Source organism: Erinaceus europaeus, chromosome 8 (assembly GCF_950295315.1).
Source record: "Erinaceus europaeus chromosome 8, mEriEur2.1, whole genome shotgun sequence".
NCBI lineage: Eukaryota > Metazoa > Chordata > Mammalia > Eulipotyphla > Erinaceidae > Erinaceus > Erinaceus europaeus.
This window is the reverse complement of record NC_080169.1, coordinates 30140309-30159142: the sequence shown is the minus strand read 5'-3', so window position 1 is coordinate 30159142 and position 18834 is coordinate 30140309. Positions and strand designations below refer to the sequence as shown.

Here is an 18834-nt window from a genome sequence, read left to right as displayed (position 1 = left end):
ATCAGAGTGAATCCAAAATTTGAGATGTGAGCACCTGTGTGTGTCTGTCAGAACACGATAGGTTAGAAACCAGTAGCAAGCAATTCCACATCTCAACTGCTTGAAATAAACAAAAAGGTTTTATTCATCCTAGACCAACCTAATGAGCCATTCCACAAACTTCTAGATGGTCCTGACACAGAAAGTGGGCTGATCAACCCCTACCAGGCAGGTGTAGCAGCATGGAAAATTATGTACTGGCACTTACAAAATTCCTAGGAAACACATGACACTTATACTTACACTTCACCAGCCAAAGGACACCAAATAGCCCTGCTTATTTCACTGGCCAGAAAAACACATCCCTCTTACTTCAAAAGAAAAGAAATATTTGTGCAGAGTCCTGATGGCTTCCAAAGTATAGGAAACATTCTGGAAAGCAGATTTCTCTTTTTATCTTTGGGGTTATTTATTGCTGGAGCTCAGTGCCAGCAAGTCTCTAGAGTCAGAGATAAGAGAGAACTAGAGAACTCTACAGTACCTCCATACCACTCTTGAAGCTTTCTCCCTGATACCACTCCCATGGTGTTCGAACCTGGGTCCTCTTGCATGGTAACATGTGCACTCTATCAGATGAACTACCTCCAGGTCCCAAAGTAGATTTTACATCAATGTTCATTATTAAAAGTTATTAAATGTGGGCTGGGAAGATAGCATAATGGTTATGCAAAAAGACTTTCATGCCTGAATGCTCCAAGGTATCAGGTTCAATCCCCAGCACCTTCATAAGCCAGAGCTGAGCAGTGCTCTGGTCTTTCTCTGTATCTTTCTCATAAAAATAAAAATAAATAAAAATATTAAAAGTTATTAAATATAAGGTTGGGCAGTGGCTTATCTGGCAGAGAACACATACTATCAGGCCCCTGACCCCTGTCTTCAACGGGAAAAGCTTCACAAGTGTTATAGCAGTGTGGCAGGTGTCATTCCTCCAGTTTCTGTCTCTTTCCCTCTCTCTCTCAACCCCTATCAAAAGATAAGGAAAAACAAATGACTACCAGGGGGCAGAGGAGTCATGCAGACATTGAGTCTCAACACTTATCTTGGAGGTAGGAAAAAGAATGTATTAAGTTGGCAAAATAAACAAACAAATAAATAAATACAACTGCAAATCATTTACCTGATAAGAGACCGGATATTATTATGTTTCCAGAACATAAATGACTCTTACATGGTTGAGCACACACATTACAGCGCAAAAGGATCCGGGTTCTAGCCCCCCCCCCACCCCCCATACCGACCTGCAGAGGGAAATCTTTACAAATGGTGAAGCAGTGCTGCAGGTGTCTATCTCCCCCTTCCCTCCTGATTTCTGGCTGTCTCTATTCAATAAATAAAAGACAATTTTTTAAAAAAAGGTAAAAAAAATGACTCTTACAGATCAAAACCAACAATAATAACAGCAAAAATAGAGGACTATTTTACATCCAATATGTGCTAGGCACCACAGGAAGGGAATCAATGAGGATTAAGTCATATTCAGAAGAATGAAAGAATACTTTAATCTCAAAGCACTGTGAATAATGTGACCAGTAAGTCCTGAAGGGAGTGGTCAGGAAGACCTAGAGGAACAGGGATGCTGGCTGCAGGGTGACGGCACTGCCCGGAGACCTGCGGAGGTCACAAGTGAAAGGACTCTGGAGGGCAGGTAGCAAGAAGCAGTGTCCATCCTTCAGGAGGCCCTTGTTTCTGCGCTCACCAAAAACAAGTGTGGGACAGATTCTCACCCTAGCTAGAGGGGGTGGGGGGAGCACCTGCACCCCACAGCCTAGCCCCTGAAGCCTTTATGAAAAGATCCCCTTGACCCACTTCTGTCCTGGCAATTGAAAGCACACCCCCAACAATCTCCAGGACAATAGCCCATGGAGGCTTCTGATAACACTTGGCTCCAGGCATTGTGATTGGGTGAATGCAGGCACTCTCCCTAAGAGAGTCCTTTTCATCTTCCTAATTTCAGCCAGAAAAATGCACCGAGCAGGAAACAGGTCATGAGGACAAAGTGACGCTCTTTTTAGTGAGTTTTTACATGTTGAGGTGTGGGCAATCAAGGAGACTTTTTTTTTAAAACTAAAAGTCTAGTGAGGGAGCTGAGCAGTGGCACCATGTGAGAGCATAGGTCACCATGTGCACAGAATGAGGTTCAAGCCATTCTGCAGGGGTATCCACCTGCAGAAGGGAAGCTTCAGAAGAGGTAAAACAGGTCTGCAGGTGTGTCTACTTCTTTCCCTCTGTCTATCTCTCCCCTCTCCCCATTTCTCTCCATCCTATTAAGTAAAAGAAAATTGATAAAACTTTAATACAGGTTGGAGGAGTCTTCTGTAAGAGACCATTCACACGCAGGGCAAATTGCTGCAAGAGGTCCCATGGGCTTTAACTACTTTCTCTCCCTCTCCCCACGCCACCCCATACCTTCCCAAATGAAAAAATGCCTAGGAGCAACTGTCAGAAATGAAGAAAGAATTATGAGCAAACAATTATTTTAAATGCACCCTTATTTTTCTTCCCATGCTAAACTAATGTTAATGGGGAACAAAAAGTCACTATACTTTTTGAACTGAAATATTCTTAAGGGATTTTAATATAAACCATTTTACTAGTTTTTGCCTAACTGCCTGTTTTGTTTTTAACTTTCAATAAAAACAACAGTGGAGTGAGGGAATGGCCAAGAAGGCATCTCTCCTATTACAATTACAATTTCTGTGTTTTTAGCTGGTCCCTGCATTCCAAACTGGGGCGAGAGGGGGGGAGACTCTTTATGAGTGGCAAAGAAAGGTCTGCAGGTGTCTATCTTTCTCTCTGTCTCTTCTACCCCTAGTCGCTTACCCTCTTATCAAAAAAAACAAATAAAGAAAAAGCTATCCAAAACAGTGGATTTGTTGTATAGGTACAAGGCCCCACTGATAACCTTGTGGCAAAAAAAAAAAAAAAGCAAACATATTGAATCCCTGAAAATGAGTCCTGAAACTTATGCTTTGGACAAGCAGGTGTGTAGTGACAACTCCCCAGTGTTTTTTGCCCCCATCAGTGAAAAAAAATAAAAGCAAACATATTGAATCCCTGAAAATGAGTCCTGAAACTTATGCTTTTGGACAGGCAGGTGTGTAGTAACAACTCCCCAGTGTTTTTTGCCCCCATCAGTGGTACCAATAGCCTCAGGGCTGGGTATGTTCCTCCAGACACACATGAAGCTTCCTCCTGCAGGTAGGAAATGGCTTGAATCTGGATCCTCCACATGTAGACACTCAGTCTCCAATACAGGGACCCTTTAACATGCTGTGTTTTAAACATCTTATTTAACTGCAAGGAAGAAGTGTACAGATGGGGGCCAGGTGGTGGTGTACCTGGTTAAGTGCACGTATTACTATACTTAAGGACCCAGGTTCAAGCCCCCAGTTTCCACTTGCAGGGGGAAAGCCTCATGAGTGGTGAAGCAGTGCTGCAGGTGTCTCTCTCTCTCTCTCTCTCTCTCTCTCCCTTTTTATTTGTCCTCCCTCTCAATTTCTCTCTGTTCTATGAAATAATATAAATAATGTTTAATTTTTTTAAGTGTATAGATCTTAAGCATATGGCTTGGTGAAGATTTACAAACTACCCAGGCATTTTAATCAACACCCAAATCAAAACATGACATTTTTCTTAACACATCAAATCGATGGGGTTTATAGTCAACAATGTTTATACCCTTCTTATATTAGGGAGCTACTCTCTTCCCTGATCCAGCTTTCTGGTCCTTTTTCGAGCCATGACATCATCCCCCCAGACAATAACTTGGATCCACTGGCATATCAGATTTCAGGCTCAGGGGCAAAAAGAAAAAGGAAAAAACAAAACAAAACAAAATAATATAACCACAGGCCCTTTGGAATTTAACTAAAATATGCCTACTAGCTATCTATAAAATGGAGGAACCCTCAACTTTTCATCTGCACTATTCCAGCCCTCAGGTCCTGATTGTTCAACAATTTGTTTGACTTTGTATGTTAACTCTCTTATCAACTACCAGGTTCCAGATGCTAGCATGATGCCAACCAGACTTCCCTGAATAGACAACACCATCAATATGTCCTGGAGCTCCGCTTCCCCAGAGCCCTTCCCCACTAGGGAAAGAGAGAGACAGGCTGGGAGTATGGATCGACCTGTCAATGCCCATGTTCAGCAGGGAAGCAATTACAGAAGCCAGACCTTCCACCTTCTGCATCCCACAATGACCTTGCATCCATACTCCCAGAGGGTTAAAGAATAGGAAATCTAACAGGGGAGGGGATGGGATACAGAGTTCTGGTGGTGGGAATTGCGCAAAGTTGTACCCCTCTTATCCTATGGTTTTGTCAATGTTTCCTTTTTATAAATAATTTTTTTTTTTAATTTTCCAGTTGATGAAGACCCCACCAATGTGTACTGGAGCTCCGTTTCCCCAGAGCCCCACCCTACTAGGGAAAGAGAGAGGCAGACTGGGAGTATGGATCGACCAGTCAACGAACCATGTTCAGCGGGGAAGCAATTACAGAAGCCAGACCTTCTACCTTCTGCAACCCTGGGTCCATGCTCCCAGAGGGCTAGAGAATGGGAAAGCTATCAGGGGAGGGGGTGGGAAATGGAGATTGGGTGGTGGGAATTGTGTGGAGTTGTACCCCTCCTACCCTATGGTTTTGTTAATTTATCCTTTCTTAAATAAAAAATAAAATAAAATAATTAAAAAAAAAATTTCCAGTTCATTCCCTTGGGATGTGGTGTTGTTCTGTACTTCGTAACACCCCTTTATATAAGATGTAGTCATGTAACTTGCTTTAGCCAATGAGAACTGAATAAAAGTGACAAAATCTTTAAGAATCAAAAAAAAAAAAACTTTACCCAGGCATTTTAATCAACACCCAAATCAAAACATAATATTTTTCTTAACTTTTATAAGCTAGATTTTTTTTTAATTTAATATTTATTTATTCCCTTTTGTTGCCCTTTTTGTGGGTCAATCTATTAATCAAGCTTTAGACAGTCAACCTTCAATGAAAACACATTTTCTATCAGCCAATCCTAGCAGTCAGCCTTGCTTTATTTATTTATCTCCCCCCCCCCCTTTATTTGATAGGACAGAGAGAAACTGAGAGGGGGATGGAAAGATAGAGAAGGAGAAAGACACAGAGAGACACGTGCAGGACTTGCTTTACCACTCATGAAGCTTCCCTCCCTTGTGAAGTTGGGGAGCAGGGGTTTGAACTCAGGTCCTTGCACACTGTAATGTGTACACTTAAGGTGTACCGATGCCTGGCCTCCCAATGAGAACCCACTTTGAGGAATCTAAGCGATGATTTATAGCTGGATGTGAGTAAGATGAAAGGTGACTCCTTAAGAAAAGTGGTCCCAGGGGGACTCAGAGCAGGATGCCCTGCTCACTCTGCACAAGTGTGAGGAAGGCCCAGTCCACGGTTGCTTCTACTACTCACATGCCCATAAGCACATACCAGATTTAGAGCAGACCAAGTAGTGAGAAAACACAGCCCAGAAGACTACTCCACACTTTCTTACAAAATAAAACATCTCAGGATGGGGGAGATAGCATAATGGTTATGCCAATAGACTCCCACCCCCGAGACTTAAAAGTCTCAGGTTCAATCCCTTGTACCACCACAAACTAGAGCTGAGCAGTGCTCTGGTAAAAGCAAACAAGCATTTTGCAAGGTGTCAAGAGTTTAGGAATAAAAGTGTTTTCAGTTTTAAGTTCAGTTACTACAAGATCTAGTTCTAGGGGTCACAAGAGGGCTCACCTAATAAAGCAAGCACCAGGCGATGCATGAGACCCCAGGCTCAAGCCCTCAGCTACCACATAGGAGAACCAAGCCAAAAGGTGAAGAAGCATTCTACGGTGATGCCTCTTCTCTCTATGCCTCTCTCCCTTTGTCTAGAGAAAAGGGAGAAAGAGTCCGCCAGGAGTGGGTATCATGAAAGTACTGAAGTTTAGGGAAAAACCTTGGAACAAAAACTTTTTAAAAAAGAAAAGACAACCACAACAAAATCACGCTTCTAACCTGAGAAAAACTGCTTTCTCTCAGGTAATCCAGCACAACAACAGAAAACAATGAGTTCTTCTGAAAAACAGGCACATTCTTCATATTATTTAAGAGCAAAATAAAAATAACAGTTGTACTTCCAAAGTGGACCAGAACATGAAGCACTGAGTATGTACCATGCTAATTACTAAGAAACTTAGTTCTTGAACAATAAAAAGTTAACACACATTAAACAGTCACTAAAAATGAAATCTAGGGAGTTGGGCGGTAGTGCAGCAGGTCAAGCGTAGGTGGCACAAAGCACAAGGACAGGCGTTAAGAATCCTGGTTTGAGCCTCCACCTTCCTACCTTCAGGGGAGTCGCTTCACAAGAGGTGAAGCAGGTCTGCAGGTGTGTATCTTTCTCTCCCCCTCTGTCTTCCTCTTCTCTCTCCATTTCTCCCTGTCCTATCCAACAAAAAACATTCAATAACAATAACTACAACAATAAAACAAGGGCAACAAAGGGAATAAATAAATGTTTTTAAAAAATGAAATCTAAAAATGAGAAGATGGACGCAGTGGGTAGACGACATGCTATGCAAAACTGAGGTCCTTGGGTCTGATCCCCTGCACCAACATATGGTCAGAGATACTCTGGCCTTTTATTTCTCTCTTATTAACAACAACAACAAAAAAATCAAAACCTATAACGATCTCGTAAGATACTCAGAAAAATATAGAATCAACAGTGCTACTAAAGAAAACAAAATTCCAACAGCAACCAAATGACAAAAAAATCACACAAGGTCAAAGAGAAGGCTCACCAGGTAAGATACCTGCATAACTATATGCAGGACCCACGTGGGGTGCCACATGGGAGGCTCTATGGAGGAAGCTCAGTGCTGTGGTGTGTGGTGTCTTTACCTCACTGTCTCTCCCTTTGTTACTCTAACTGGATGGAAAGGAAAAGGGGGAAAAAATTGACTGAGAGCCATGAAATTGCTCATGTGTAAAACCCAAGTTTTCCAAAAGAAAAGGAAAGAAAAGAAAAGAAAAGAAAAAAGTTACACAGGAAATGGAGACTGAACACAGCCAAACAGTGGACAGAAACTCTTTCTAAACTAAAGTCCAAGAACAGTTTGAGAAACTTAGCATCTCCTTCCCCGTGCTATATACAACATGTAAATAAACCTTTTTTTTTTCTGTTGTACACAAGAAAATTAAATAGTGAAACCCAGAGAGTAGAGGAGGTGAAGTGATATCAATAGTTCAGCTGTTTCTCATTCCCACTAATCTTAAGTGTGATTATTACTTATACAATACAAAATGCACACAAAAGGCATTCCTATTTAAGAGCTTTGAGGCTCTTCCTCCCAAGCTGACTTTTACAGATAGTATCCAAGGAGTCCCGTCCAAAGCATAGCCTAATCTAGTCCCAGTAGAATGAGACCAGTTGCTGCTGACACTGAGAACTTCCAGTGTGAGAAAGGTGTCCCGGTCAAAGTGCTGACATTCCCTTTTATTTACACAGTACATCACACTTAGCATGTCTTTGGTTAACTCAGCCAGGCAAAGATTTCTACATGATTTCAAGGAAAATTGTAGGATGTGCTAATAAGGTCTCATAATCCCAGTGTCAAGAGACTTACCAGTGGCTTGGAACAGACAATTCTACTTCCTCAATGAGCAATGAGCCTTGAACAAACTTAATTTATCTTTCCTTGAAAATTCAGGTAAAACAAGCTGCTTCACAGCACTAAAGTAAAGACAAAAATCTGGTAAATGTAACTACTTCAAGCAGCTTGACTTTCACAGGTTAACCATAGTTTCTGGGGGGTGGTGGTGGTGGCACTGGGTTAAGGGCACATAGTATGAAGCGCAAGGACCCACAGGACCTGTATGAGGATCCAGACTCGAGCTCCCAGCTCCCCACTTTGGGGGGGGGGGCAGGCTTCTGTCTCTCTATATTTATCTTCCCCTCCTCTCTGTATTTCTCTCTGTCCTATCCAATAAAAATGGAAAAATTGGATTCATGGTGCAGGCACCTAGCCCTAGCGATAACCCTGGAGGCAAAAACAAAAACAAAAAATAGCAGTTTCCATTGGCTTTGTCAGACCCAAAGCACAGAGCAGGAATCAACTGAGGACTGGCAAGGGCTTGCAAAGGCAGAAGTGGCAGAGTTCTGATGGGAAGCCAGAGCAAGAGCAGCCGATGCTGTTCCTTCCACCATAGTTCACATCATAACTAGTACACAGTAGGTGCTCAAAGAAATCTGACAAATGGGGAGTAGTCGGGCGGTAGTGCACGTGGTTAAGTGCACGTGGTGGGAAGCGCAAGGGCCAACGAAAGGATCCCTGTTCGAGCCCCTGGCTCCCCACCTGCAGGGGAGTCACTTCACAAGCAGTGAAGCAGGTCTGAAGGTGTCTGTCTTTCTCTCCCCCTTCTGTCTTCCCCTCCTCTCTCCATTTCTCTCTGTCCTATCCAACGACGACGACAATAACTACAACAATGAAAAACAACAAGGGCAACAAAAGGAAAAATAAATTTAAAAAAAAGAAATCTGACAAATGGACTCAGTCTGGGAAAGCTCTACAATCAACCCATGATTCTCATGAAAAGAGTTGGTCAATATCAACTGTTCCAACTACAAACTATGGCTGTTCCACGATCTGTTTTTGCACTACATTTAGGCTGCTGGCATTTACTAGTTAGGAAGACAAACTCTGTGTTAACACCAGCTACACTTACCACATATACCTCTGAAGGGTCCTATTATTAAACACTCAGAAACCATAAACAAAAAGAAAACAAAGTGGTTAAATACTTTCTTTTCTCTATTCTCCCATCACTACCAGTAACTTGTATCAATTTCACTTTGGTGATTAAAACTTAAAGTCTTTGATAATGCAAAAATTCTAAGCTGGAGTATAAGACCAAAAAAAATTAGCATGCCTGAATTATTTTATTAGGAGTACATTATTAATAATTTTGCTAAATCATTGTTATTTAATTTTTTATTAAATCACGTAACTACTTCAAGCAGCTCTTTTTCTGGTTAACAGTAGTTCCACTGGCTTTATCAGACCCACTCAGTCTACTCATTAAGTTCTTGATGTCACTAAAATCAAAACAGTTTTCTGTCCCTGATCATATCATGATTACATATCACAATTTTCTTCTGATCACTGAGAATTCAGCACTTGAAATATTGGGATAGTTAATAATATATCAAAACAACCACCACGTGCCCTTTTACTTAGGGAAAATTAGAAAGGAAAATCCCAAATTCACATGACTCCACTCTGTGACCTGCTTCATACATTTTTAATTACAGGATCAGACTTTGTCGTTATGAATACCAGGAAAACTCCTCCCTCACTCTTCTATAGCATGTTCCATGCATAGTCCTTAGAACATTGAGCTTCATTCTCTACTCCAAAGGGACCCTACAAGCAACTTTCTCTAGAGCTAAAGCAACAAGACTGACATTCAACCTCCTAGTCTCTCTACAAGGAAGCCGAAGCATTTTATCCTCTAGCCCCTGTGGACAGCACTGCTGAGAGCTCTCGGTAAGGGACCATATACCCTTGCCTTCACTGGCTATTATTTCTGTCAATCATGACAAAACACAAAGACACCATGGCCAAACTAACAAGGACTATAGCTCATAGGAGATGTGATTACTGTCAAAGGATATCAAATTCGACACACTGAAGAGGTTGCAGAAAAGACAAGACTAGAAAGGAGTTCGCAGTTTTGAGTGTTGTCTTCGCCCTACCTTGACTCCTCTATTCAAAGCATCAGGCCTAAATTGCTTTGCTGAGAATTTTTCCAAAGTGTGGAAATATTTGCCGTATGCATGAGATTCAAATCCACTGCACAACGGATCCAAGTTTTATTCAGTGTATACACTTATGCTGCTTTGGGGGCAATTCATCATCCTGTTTTATTCCTAAAGCTAGGACATGGGGTAGAACCACACACATTTAGCATCTTGCTGTGCCTGAAATGTTCATTAAGTGCTCTTATCTGCAGTTACCTGCCCACCTCCATTGAACCACTCTCCACTAATTCAAATTACAGACTATATAATCTGCTCACATTTAAATTATGACGAACAGGGATATTTTCACTGAAAATATCTTCACACATCTTAATTTGTGCTACCAATTGGGAGGGCTTTAGGAAATAAAAAAAAAAAAAACCCAGATCATCTTACATAATTTGCCCTAATTGGTGCATAATGGGTTGGATATAATTTGTTGATTACCCCTACAAAGTAAATACTTTAACATTTTTAGAGCTGCCAAAAATTAGCCTAATTATTTGACAATAAAATGCTCACTTTCAACCATACATTCTGAATTCCCTAAACATGAACTATGTATATAAATGGTGGTAATGTAATTTTAGCAAAATAACTTCTTTCAGAAGTGATGCACATCACTTGATGATATGCATTTAAGTTTATTTTCTGAGGAAACTCACAAGGATCTCACCCCTGCTTCCAGAAAGGTTTGTTTCAGCTTCTGCTTTGGAAGCTCCTAGAAGCAAATGATACTAATTCTATGGTAAAGACCAGTAACAAAAAATTAAAATGTAACTTTGTGTCAATTCTTAGCTTGAGCTAGTTTGTTTTCCATGCTTTTTACAACTCCCCTCTTAGAAAACTTTCAAACTACCTCTTCCTTATAAAGGCCCTAAAGGATTTTTCCTTAGTGGCCACTTTCAAAAACTCTTTCAGAAATCACTAAGTGGCCAAAGAGACTTTCAGTGTCTTAGTCTTTAATTTGCCAACAGGACTAAAAACAAGAACCCAGCCATGCTCTGCTCTTGTTATCACACCTGGGGAGCCTGAGGAGCCTCCCCGAGCATCCAGGTGGAGGAAAAAAGTAAGGTGGAAGCAGAGAATCAGAGGGGGAAAGAAAAACTCACAATGCATATCTTGGGCTGAAACAAGCAGAATATATATATATATATATTATGTCCTTGGGGGGGAAAAGCTTACAATATTGCTTACCTCCAAATAAAGAGTAAAGTTCAAAAATAAAAAAAGAAAGAAAACTCGTGTCTCGCTCACATTCTCACACCCACTGCAACACTTGGGGGAAATTTACTCTCAGGAGTTTGTTAATGAGGCTTCAAAGGCCTATTTAAATCAAGACCATGGGTTCTTGATTAAAGCATTATTTGGGTCATGCTTTGTACAAACTGGGATTGGGGGGGGGGGGGTCTATATTTTTTAACTTGGCCCGATCACGTTACCACTTGCCAGTGGTTACAGAAATTTTTCATAAAAGTTCGAGCAAACACGAGAACAATTCCTTTTAAACTTCGTTATGAAAGTTGAACAGGTCTGACCAAGCTGTATTTAAAAAAATAATTTTAAAAAACTACTTTTCTTCAAACTTCATTATCTCTGGGCCGTATTTCTGGATAAAACGAAGGGGCGTGCACCAAAAACTGTCCCCTGTTCGCCATAGCCCGGTCCACGGTTCCCAGACCGCAGCAAAACAAGCACTGCACCCCTGTTGCTTCCCCGCCTACACGTCTCTCACAAGGCACCCATTCTTGCAGCAGCCTGGGACGCCCAGGTACCCAGCCAGGACAGAGGTGGGCACCTGGCCTCTCCGGTCTCCGAGTGGCACAACTAAGACCCACTGCGCACACCTACCCCGCGTCCGTGGGCTGAGCGCCCCAGTTTATAGCAGCAGGGCGGCCGAAGGGCCACGTTTCGCCCCCCACCCCCACCTCACCCCACCCCCAAGTCCGGTGGCAAAGGAAAATGCAAGGCCGCGAATGCATCTGGACTGTGGCGGGTGGCCGGACCCTCACCTGGGAGCGAGTCGCCAGCTCCATTCTTCCCCCAAAAGAGTGCCTGCCTCCTCCTAGCACGCGGACACCGGAGCCTGGCTCGCCAAGGCCGGGCGCACGGAGAAAGCCCCGCGGTCTTGCAGCCCGCGCGCAGCGCCCCGAGTTGCTCCGAGCCCGGGGAGGGGCACACTCGGCACCCGGGACGGGGGGAGCATGCCGCACCGCCCACTTGGCGCCGGTGTGCTAGGAGGAGAAGCTCGGGTCACTGCCCTAAACTTTAAGACCAGGAAACTTGGCTTCACCGGCGACACCAGAAGGCGCAGCAGTTGGGCGCAGCCCGAGGCAGTTGCAAGAGTGGGGGCGCAGGGCTCCCCCCTGCAGTGGAGGGAGGGAGTGGAGCAGTCCGGTTGGGTTTCGCGCGGGAGAACTGTGAGGGGGCAGTCCCGGCACAGTCTCCAGCTGGCACGCTTGGGCTACCCGCGCCGGATATTTGCAGATATTTTTTTTTTCTTTCCATTTCCAGGTTGTGCCCTGGGGCGCGAGCTTCTGTTGCAATCAGTATCTGGTCCAGGAAATCATTTTAATTCTGTTGCAGTGCTTTGTTCTTGCTCTTAAAAAGGGCGGAGTTCTGCCTCCTACCAAAAACAGTTGCTACGGGGGTGGGGGGGTGGTGGTGTTCATCTCTCAAAAGCAAACACGGGGTTCTTTACCAAAGCACTTAGTAGAGAATTGCAAATCCCCCTGAACTTTAGACGACCTTTAATATAGTAAAATACATGTAGGTCTCCACCCACCCCCACTAGACTGTTCCTATAGATCAGGAATGCTGAATAATTTAATAAATAGTGGATGAGACTTTACATGGTAGGCAGTGTATAAGACCTGGATACACAAGGTTGAACAAAAAACAGATCTTACCTGTTGGAGCTCAGTCTGGAAATTCATGTCATATAAATAAATGTAAAATAATGCAATGAGTGTAATGATTATTAACTTGATTAATAATTTAACAAGTACCATAATGAATTCGAAGATCTTTAATAATGGTGCAAGAAAGTGAATCTGTTTAGCATTTGGGGCTATGAGTTTTATGGTCTGGAGGGCCTGTGTGCCTGAGATCTTCTGCAGCCACTCTTGACTACTTGGGATCTTTTTGAACAAGTGAATTAGGTGGGGGGTTTTCTATGAATCAGGTTGTTGTTGTTGTTGGAGCACATAAATAAATTTGGCCAAATGTTTACTCAAGTTTGAGAAGAAAGCACCTAGATGGTCTTTCCCTTTCATACTTCATTAGTTCAACAACTGTGTACCGTGCCCTTCATGCTGTATATCCAAGAGAGTGGGTATGGTATTTTAAAAAAAAGTCTTGTTTATATTGAATGATATAAGCTATTGATTATAGCCACTGTCATTTTTTATGCCTTAGAGTTTTCCTTCATATGCAGTATCACATTGAATCATTCAACATTCTTTCAGATTCTGATTATTCACTTTATTCAAATAAGAAAACAAGATCTAAGAAGCTACACCGAGAGAATAACCTCTACAAACCACTAACATATATGACCGTTATAAAATGCCAAACAGAAAACCGTTCTTTATGAATCCAGATTCAATGTTCTCTCCACTACCCTTTACCTTTTTCCATGTTATTGCCAGAAAACTCAGTGTTTATTAAAAATTCTTCTTATTATTATTTTGTAGAGACAAGCACTAATGCATGCACTATTTCACCACTCCCAGGGTGACTTTATTCATTCAGCTAGAAAGACACACTGCAGCATAGGAGCTTTGCCCAGTGCCACAGCACTGCCATGTGGATCCAGGATTTGAACCTGGTCTATGTGCATGGTAAGGACCATGTCAAACTAGTTGAGTTATCTCTCTGATCTCAGAGTGAATTTTATTCGAGCTGAGCTTTCTTTGTGTTATTTTCCTTTTGTTTGTTTAATTGCCTTATCATGAACTAGTCAATGATCTTATTCTCATTTATTTTCACTCATTAGAAGTTGCATAAATTCCTTTTGAAAAGGTGGCAGGCGAGAGTCGGGCGGTAGTGCAGCGGGTTAAGTGCAGGTGGCGCAAAGCACAAGGACCAGTGTAAGGATTCCGGTTCAAGTCCCCAGCTCCCTACCTGCAAAGGAGTCGTTTCACAAGCAGTGAAGCAGGTCTGCAGGTGTCTGTCTTTCTCTCCCCCTCTCTGTCTTTCCCTCCTCTATTTCTCTCTGTCCTATCCACCAACAAAAACATCAATAATAACTACAACAATAAAATAGCAAGGACAACAAAAGGTAATAAATAAATATTAAAAAAGAAAAGAAAAAAGAAAAGGTGGCAGGGAAGAAACTGACATTGAAGGTAGTGTTCCCAAGGCAAGGCTTACCCATTGCATTTTGGATGTATGGGCCCCTGCAATTTCCCCAATTTATGTTAGTAGGAAACTATGTTCATGTTCTTCCCTAAAGGAAAAAAACGTAAGTAACTATAAAAACATTTTCTAATTAAAATCAGGAAAACTGAATATAAATTTATGGTAGGTTGCATTCTTGTAAAGCATCTGAAGCATTCTAGCTCTTAAGTCAAACTTAGCATTTACAGAAACTAAACCTTCCACCTTCTGTACTCCATAATGATTCTGGGTCCATACTCCCAGAGGGATAAAGAATAGAGTAGCTTCCAATGGGAGGGGGGGTACAGAACTCTGATGGTGGGAATTGTACCCCTCTTATCCTACTGTCTTGTCAATCATTATTAAATCAATAAAACAAAAAAAGCAAACAAAAAAAAGATACGGGCCCTTCTTATTTTAGAAAGTTATTGTTCTATCTTCAGATAGAAACCTAGAAAATTTTCCTTTGCCTGGAAAAAGTTCATGCACTTAATGGATACTTAGTAATTAAGGGTATGCTTTGTTGGCAGATTTGTATTTCATTCTGCTTGGGGTTATTCCTAATGGAATAGGCTATTTTAACATCACACTGATAGTACTGCCTACCATTGGTTACTAAGTAGGATGCATAATGTGAGCACTGGGCTTAGCATAGCATATGAGTGTCTCTTTCCAGTGTAGTAGGTATAATGCAATAGAGGGAGGGGAGAAGTCGTAATCTTTGCAAACTGCATTTAAGAAGTCTTTATTTGAGCCAGGTTCAAGCCCTGGATTGAACCATCTCTGTGGATCCCATTCACAGAGAAGAAGCTTCAAGAGTACTGGAGTGCAGAGCTGTAGGTATATCTCTCTCCCTCTCTGTTCATCTCTGCTTTCCTGTCACTATCTTTAAAACAATGAAAAAAAAGCTAAAAGGAACACCAGGAGCAGTGGTGTCTTCATGTGCACACCAAGCCCCAGAGATAACTATCTCTGGGGATAAAATATAAAAGTATAGGGTTTGGGTAGAGAGCCCACATTACTATGTACAAGGATCCAGGTTCAAGACCATGGTTCCCCCATCACTATCACTGGAACGGTGCAGCAGTTGTTTCTCTTTCTCCCTCCCATCATCTGTTTCTCTCGCCCTCTATCAAAAGAACAAAAAGAACACCTGGAGCAGTGGAGTCCCCCCGCAAACAACCATACTCAGTAATGACCCCAGTGGCAAAAAAAAAAAAAGGAGGAGGAGGAGGAGAAAGTCTCTAAATAGAAATCTATGTTTGCTAGCTTTTAAAAAATGTATCTAGAAAAAATTAAAAATTAGTTCATAATATATTCAACAAGGAAAGAAATTTGTGATTAAACACCATCACTGAACCTGCTTTGAATGACATGAAATAGTTATGATTAAATATATGCCCTGGACTAGAACTTTTACTCTGCAGAGAGTGCAAACAGCTCTTCTCTAAAATAGGTTCTCTACCCTCTCCACAGAGTTTAGCTTGAACAAATGCTTTCAGCTGAGTCTTTATAACCAAAAATCATATCAATGTGACATTATGGATATCTCAGAAAAGAACTGGCTTTCAGCAGAAAGCTGAAAGGAATATGAGTAATAGCTGGATACTCATCTGGATTATATTTAATTATGAATAACTAAAGTACAGTAAAATGAATAGAATCCCTTTTTTCCAATCTTCTAATATCTTGAAATATCCTTCTCATCGTAAGTAGATAAACTCTAACCTACAAGGAGGAGATATCCCTAAATTTTAGACACTCAGAGATTAAAATCTCCAAGTTGTTACAGTATACAATATTTAGAATTTAGTTTCTATGGCAAAAATCCCTAACAGTGACTCGATACTTTTCTGAAAAGTTTTCTATAATGTCAACTTGATAGTCCAACTTGCTGACTTGGCTTGGCAGTACAAAATCATCCCAATCTCACAATTTAGGTACATTCTGATGAAGACCATGTATATGGCTTTGGAGAACAACTAGAAATCAATACCTTCATACATAGGGTACAACAGAGTATACTTTATGAGGAGGCCATAATGTGGTTACATAGTGCTGCCAAAATGTCAGTAGTAATAGTGGTGTCAATACTAGCAGCTAACTTGATGAGCACTGGTTCAATGACAAGCACAAAGCCTTGTGCTTAATCTTTACATGCATTCTCTCATTTAGTCCCTCAGCTGTGATACCCACTAGTCAAACATGGTGCTGTGGAAATAAATGAATCAATATTTTCAGAGCACTCAGGGTTTCTTAGAATATTATGCAAACTCTAAATATGATTAATGTGATCCATATTTCATAGATTTTTGCAAAATATATATTATTTACATGTAGTCTGTGAACATAAAATGTGATTTGAAGAAGGCACTGACAAGTAATAAGTGAGAATAAGTATCGGATATTCAACAATTCTTATCTACAAAGTCGTATATTATAAAAGGAAATGGCATTAAGTTATTAATAACTAGTGGTGACAAAGTACATGGTATGTAGTTTTTAAAGAACTAAGTTTTTAAATAATGAATAATGCAGGTAGCACTTTTAAAGTAATCTTTGGAATGTCACTATAAAGAGTTCAGGGGCCAGGAGATAATTCATCCGCTAGGGTTCACACCTTACCATGCTCAGGGGCCCAGGTAGAAGCCCCTGGCCACTAAATAGAAGTACTTTGCAAAGCAGAAACTTCAGTAGAGTAGTGCTGTGATATCTTTCTCTTCCCTCTGTGCCTTTCTCTCTCTCTCTGTCTGTTATTCGTCCTCTAGATGGCAAAAAGAAAAAGAAAAGAGTGCACTGGGAATGTTAGAATCTTGTGGGGTAAAAAGCCAAAGCAAAATTCGGGAAGGAACAAATAGTGTTCAGAATGTTTCTATAATTTTTGATTACTTAAATGACAAAAAGTCATAGCCATTTCATTAGTTGAGTAGAAAATGCAATAAATAGGTTTAAGATCAGGGGTTAATTTCTATTTTGTCAAAGCTTAAAGTAACTGACTACATAGTATTTCAGAAAAGGATTTAAAACCAGTAATACTTATTGTAACATTAAGTAATTTACTATCACAGTTATCATTTGTAGTCTCAATGATTTCCTGTCCAACATTTTGACAGGTAGTAATGGAAAATATTGTATCACAAATTGGAAATTTTGGAATCAGAAGTGTCAAACTTCTCTATTTGACTCTTGTTTGACTCAAGTTTTCAAATATTTCGCATATGGGGGCAGCACGTGGAGACACCATGGATGTCACTAGGGAGCAGAAGTATGAGCAGAAAGAGCCCCTCCTCTTTCTAAGTTTCTTCTCAAAGAATGAATAATGAGGTTTGTAGTAACTACAGAAGTTTACACAAAGGGGTCCGTCAGTAGCACAGCTGGTTAATCGCACGTGGCGTGTAGCACAAGGACTGGCTTACCAGCATAAGGATCCGGATCCCGGTTCAAGTTCCGGCTCCCCACCTACAGGAGAGTCGCTTCACACGCGGTGAAGCAGGTCTACAGGTGTCTTTCTCTCCCTCTCTCTGTCTTCCCCTCCTCTCTCCATTTCTCTCTGTCCTATCCAACAACAATGACATCAATAACAACAACAATAATAACTACAACAATAAAACAACAAAGGCAACAAAAGGAAAAATAAATAATGATAATAAAAATAAGTTTACACAATAGACTTTCATGGCTGAGGCTCCAAGACCCAGTTTCAATCCCCACCACTAATATAAACCATAACTGAACAGTACCCTGGCTGAAAAGAAGGAGGAGAGGAAGGGGGAGATGAATGGGGAGGAGGAGAAGGATGCGTGTACAGAGAGAGAGAAAGAGTGCGGAAAGAAAAAAGTGGCCTGGAGTCTTGGAGTGACCACTAAGTAGAATCCTGAACATCTGCCCACTCCTCTCAGTAGTATTCATGTGATTATGTGATTATATATTGTAAAGTAGCATTAGCAGTAATAATCCTTCCATTTATTGCACAAAAATTATGTTCCAAGTCTGGAGAACTCTCAGAAGGCTAGAAATGGACCTATCCTATGATCCTGCAATTCCTCTCCTGGGGATATATCCTAAGGAACCCAACACACCCATCTAAAACGATCTGTGTACACATATGTTCTTAGCAGCACAATTTGTAATAGCCAAAATCTGGAAGCAACCCAGGTATCCAATAACAGATGAGTGGCTGAACAAGTTATGGTACAGTGGAATACTACTCAGCTATAAAAAATGGTGACTTCACCGTTTTCAGCCGATCTTAGATGGACCTTGAAAAATTCATGTTAAGTGAAATAAGACAGAAACAGAGGATGAATATGGAATGATCCCACTCTCTGGCAGAAGCTGAAAAAACAAGATCAGAAGAAAAAACACAAATAGAACCTGAACTGGAGTTGGCGTATTGCACCAAAGTAAAAGACTCTGGGTGGGTGGGTGGGGAGAATACAGGTCCTTCTGAGGACCTAGTGAGGGTTGTATTGTTATATGGAAAACTGAAACTGAGAAATGTTATGCATGTACAAACTACTGTATTTACTGTCGAATGTAAAACATTAATTCCCCAATATGTAAATTAAAAAATTATGTTCCAGAAACTTTTTTTAAGGAGAGGTCTTT

General features: G+C 41.2%; 1 protein-coding gene across 4 annotated transcripts in view; it reads right to left on the bottom strand.

The window, feature by feature from the left end:
- Nucleotides 1-12316, bottom strand: part of CDCA7L (cell division cycle associated 7 like) — a 33520-nt gene extending 21204 nt beyond the window's left edge. For 3 of the 4 annotated variants that reach the window (XM_060196108.1, XM_060196109.1, XM_007523943.3), the window contains exon 1: nucleotides 11859-12315. In XM_060196108.1, the coding sequence (XP_060052091.1) occupies nucleotides 11859-11882 (24 nt within the window). In that variant the 5' untranslated portion in view covers nucleotides 11883-12315. Of the gene's footprint in view, nucleotides 1-11858 lie in introns of all 4 variants that reach the window. The other variant, XM_060196107.1, reaches the window with a different exon arrangement.
- Between the last annotated feature and the right edge of the window lie 6518 nt (nucleotides 12317-18834).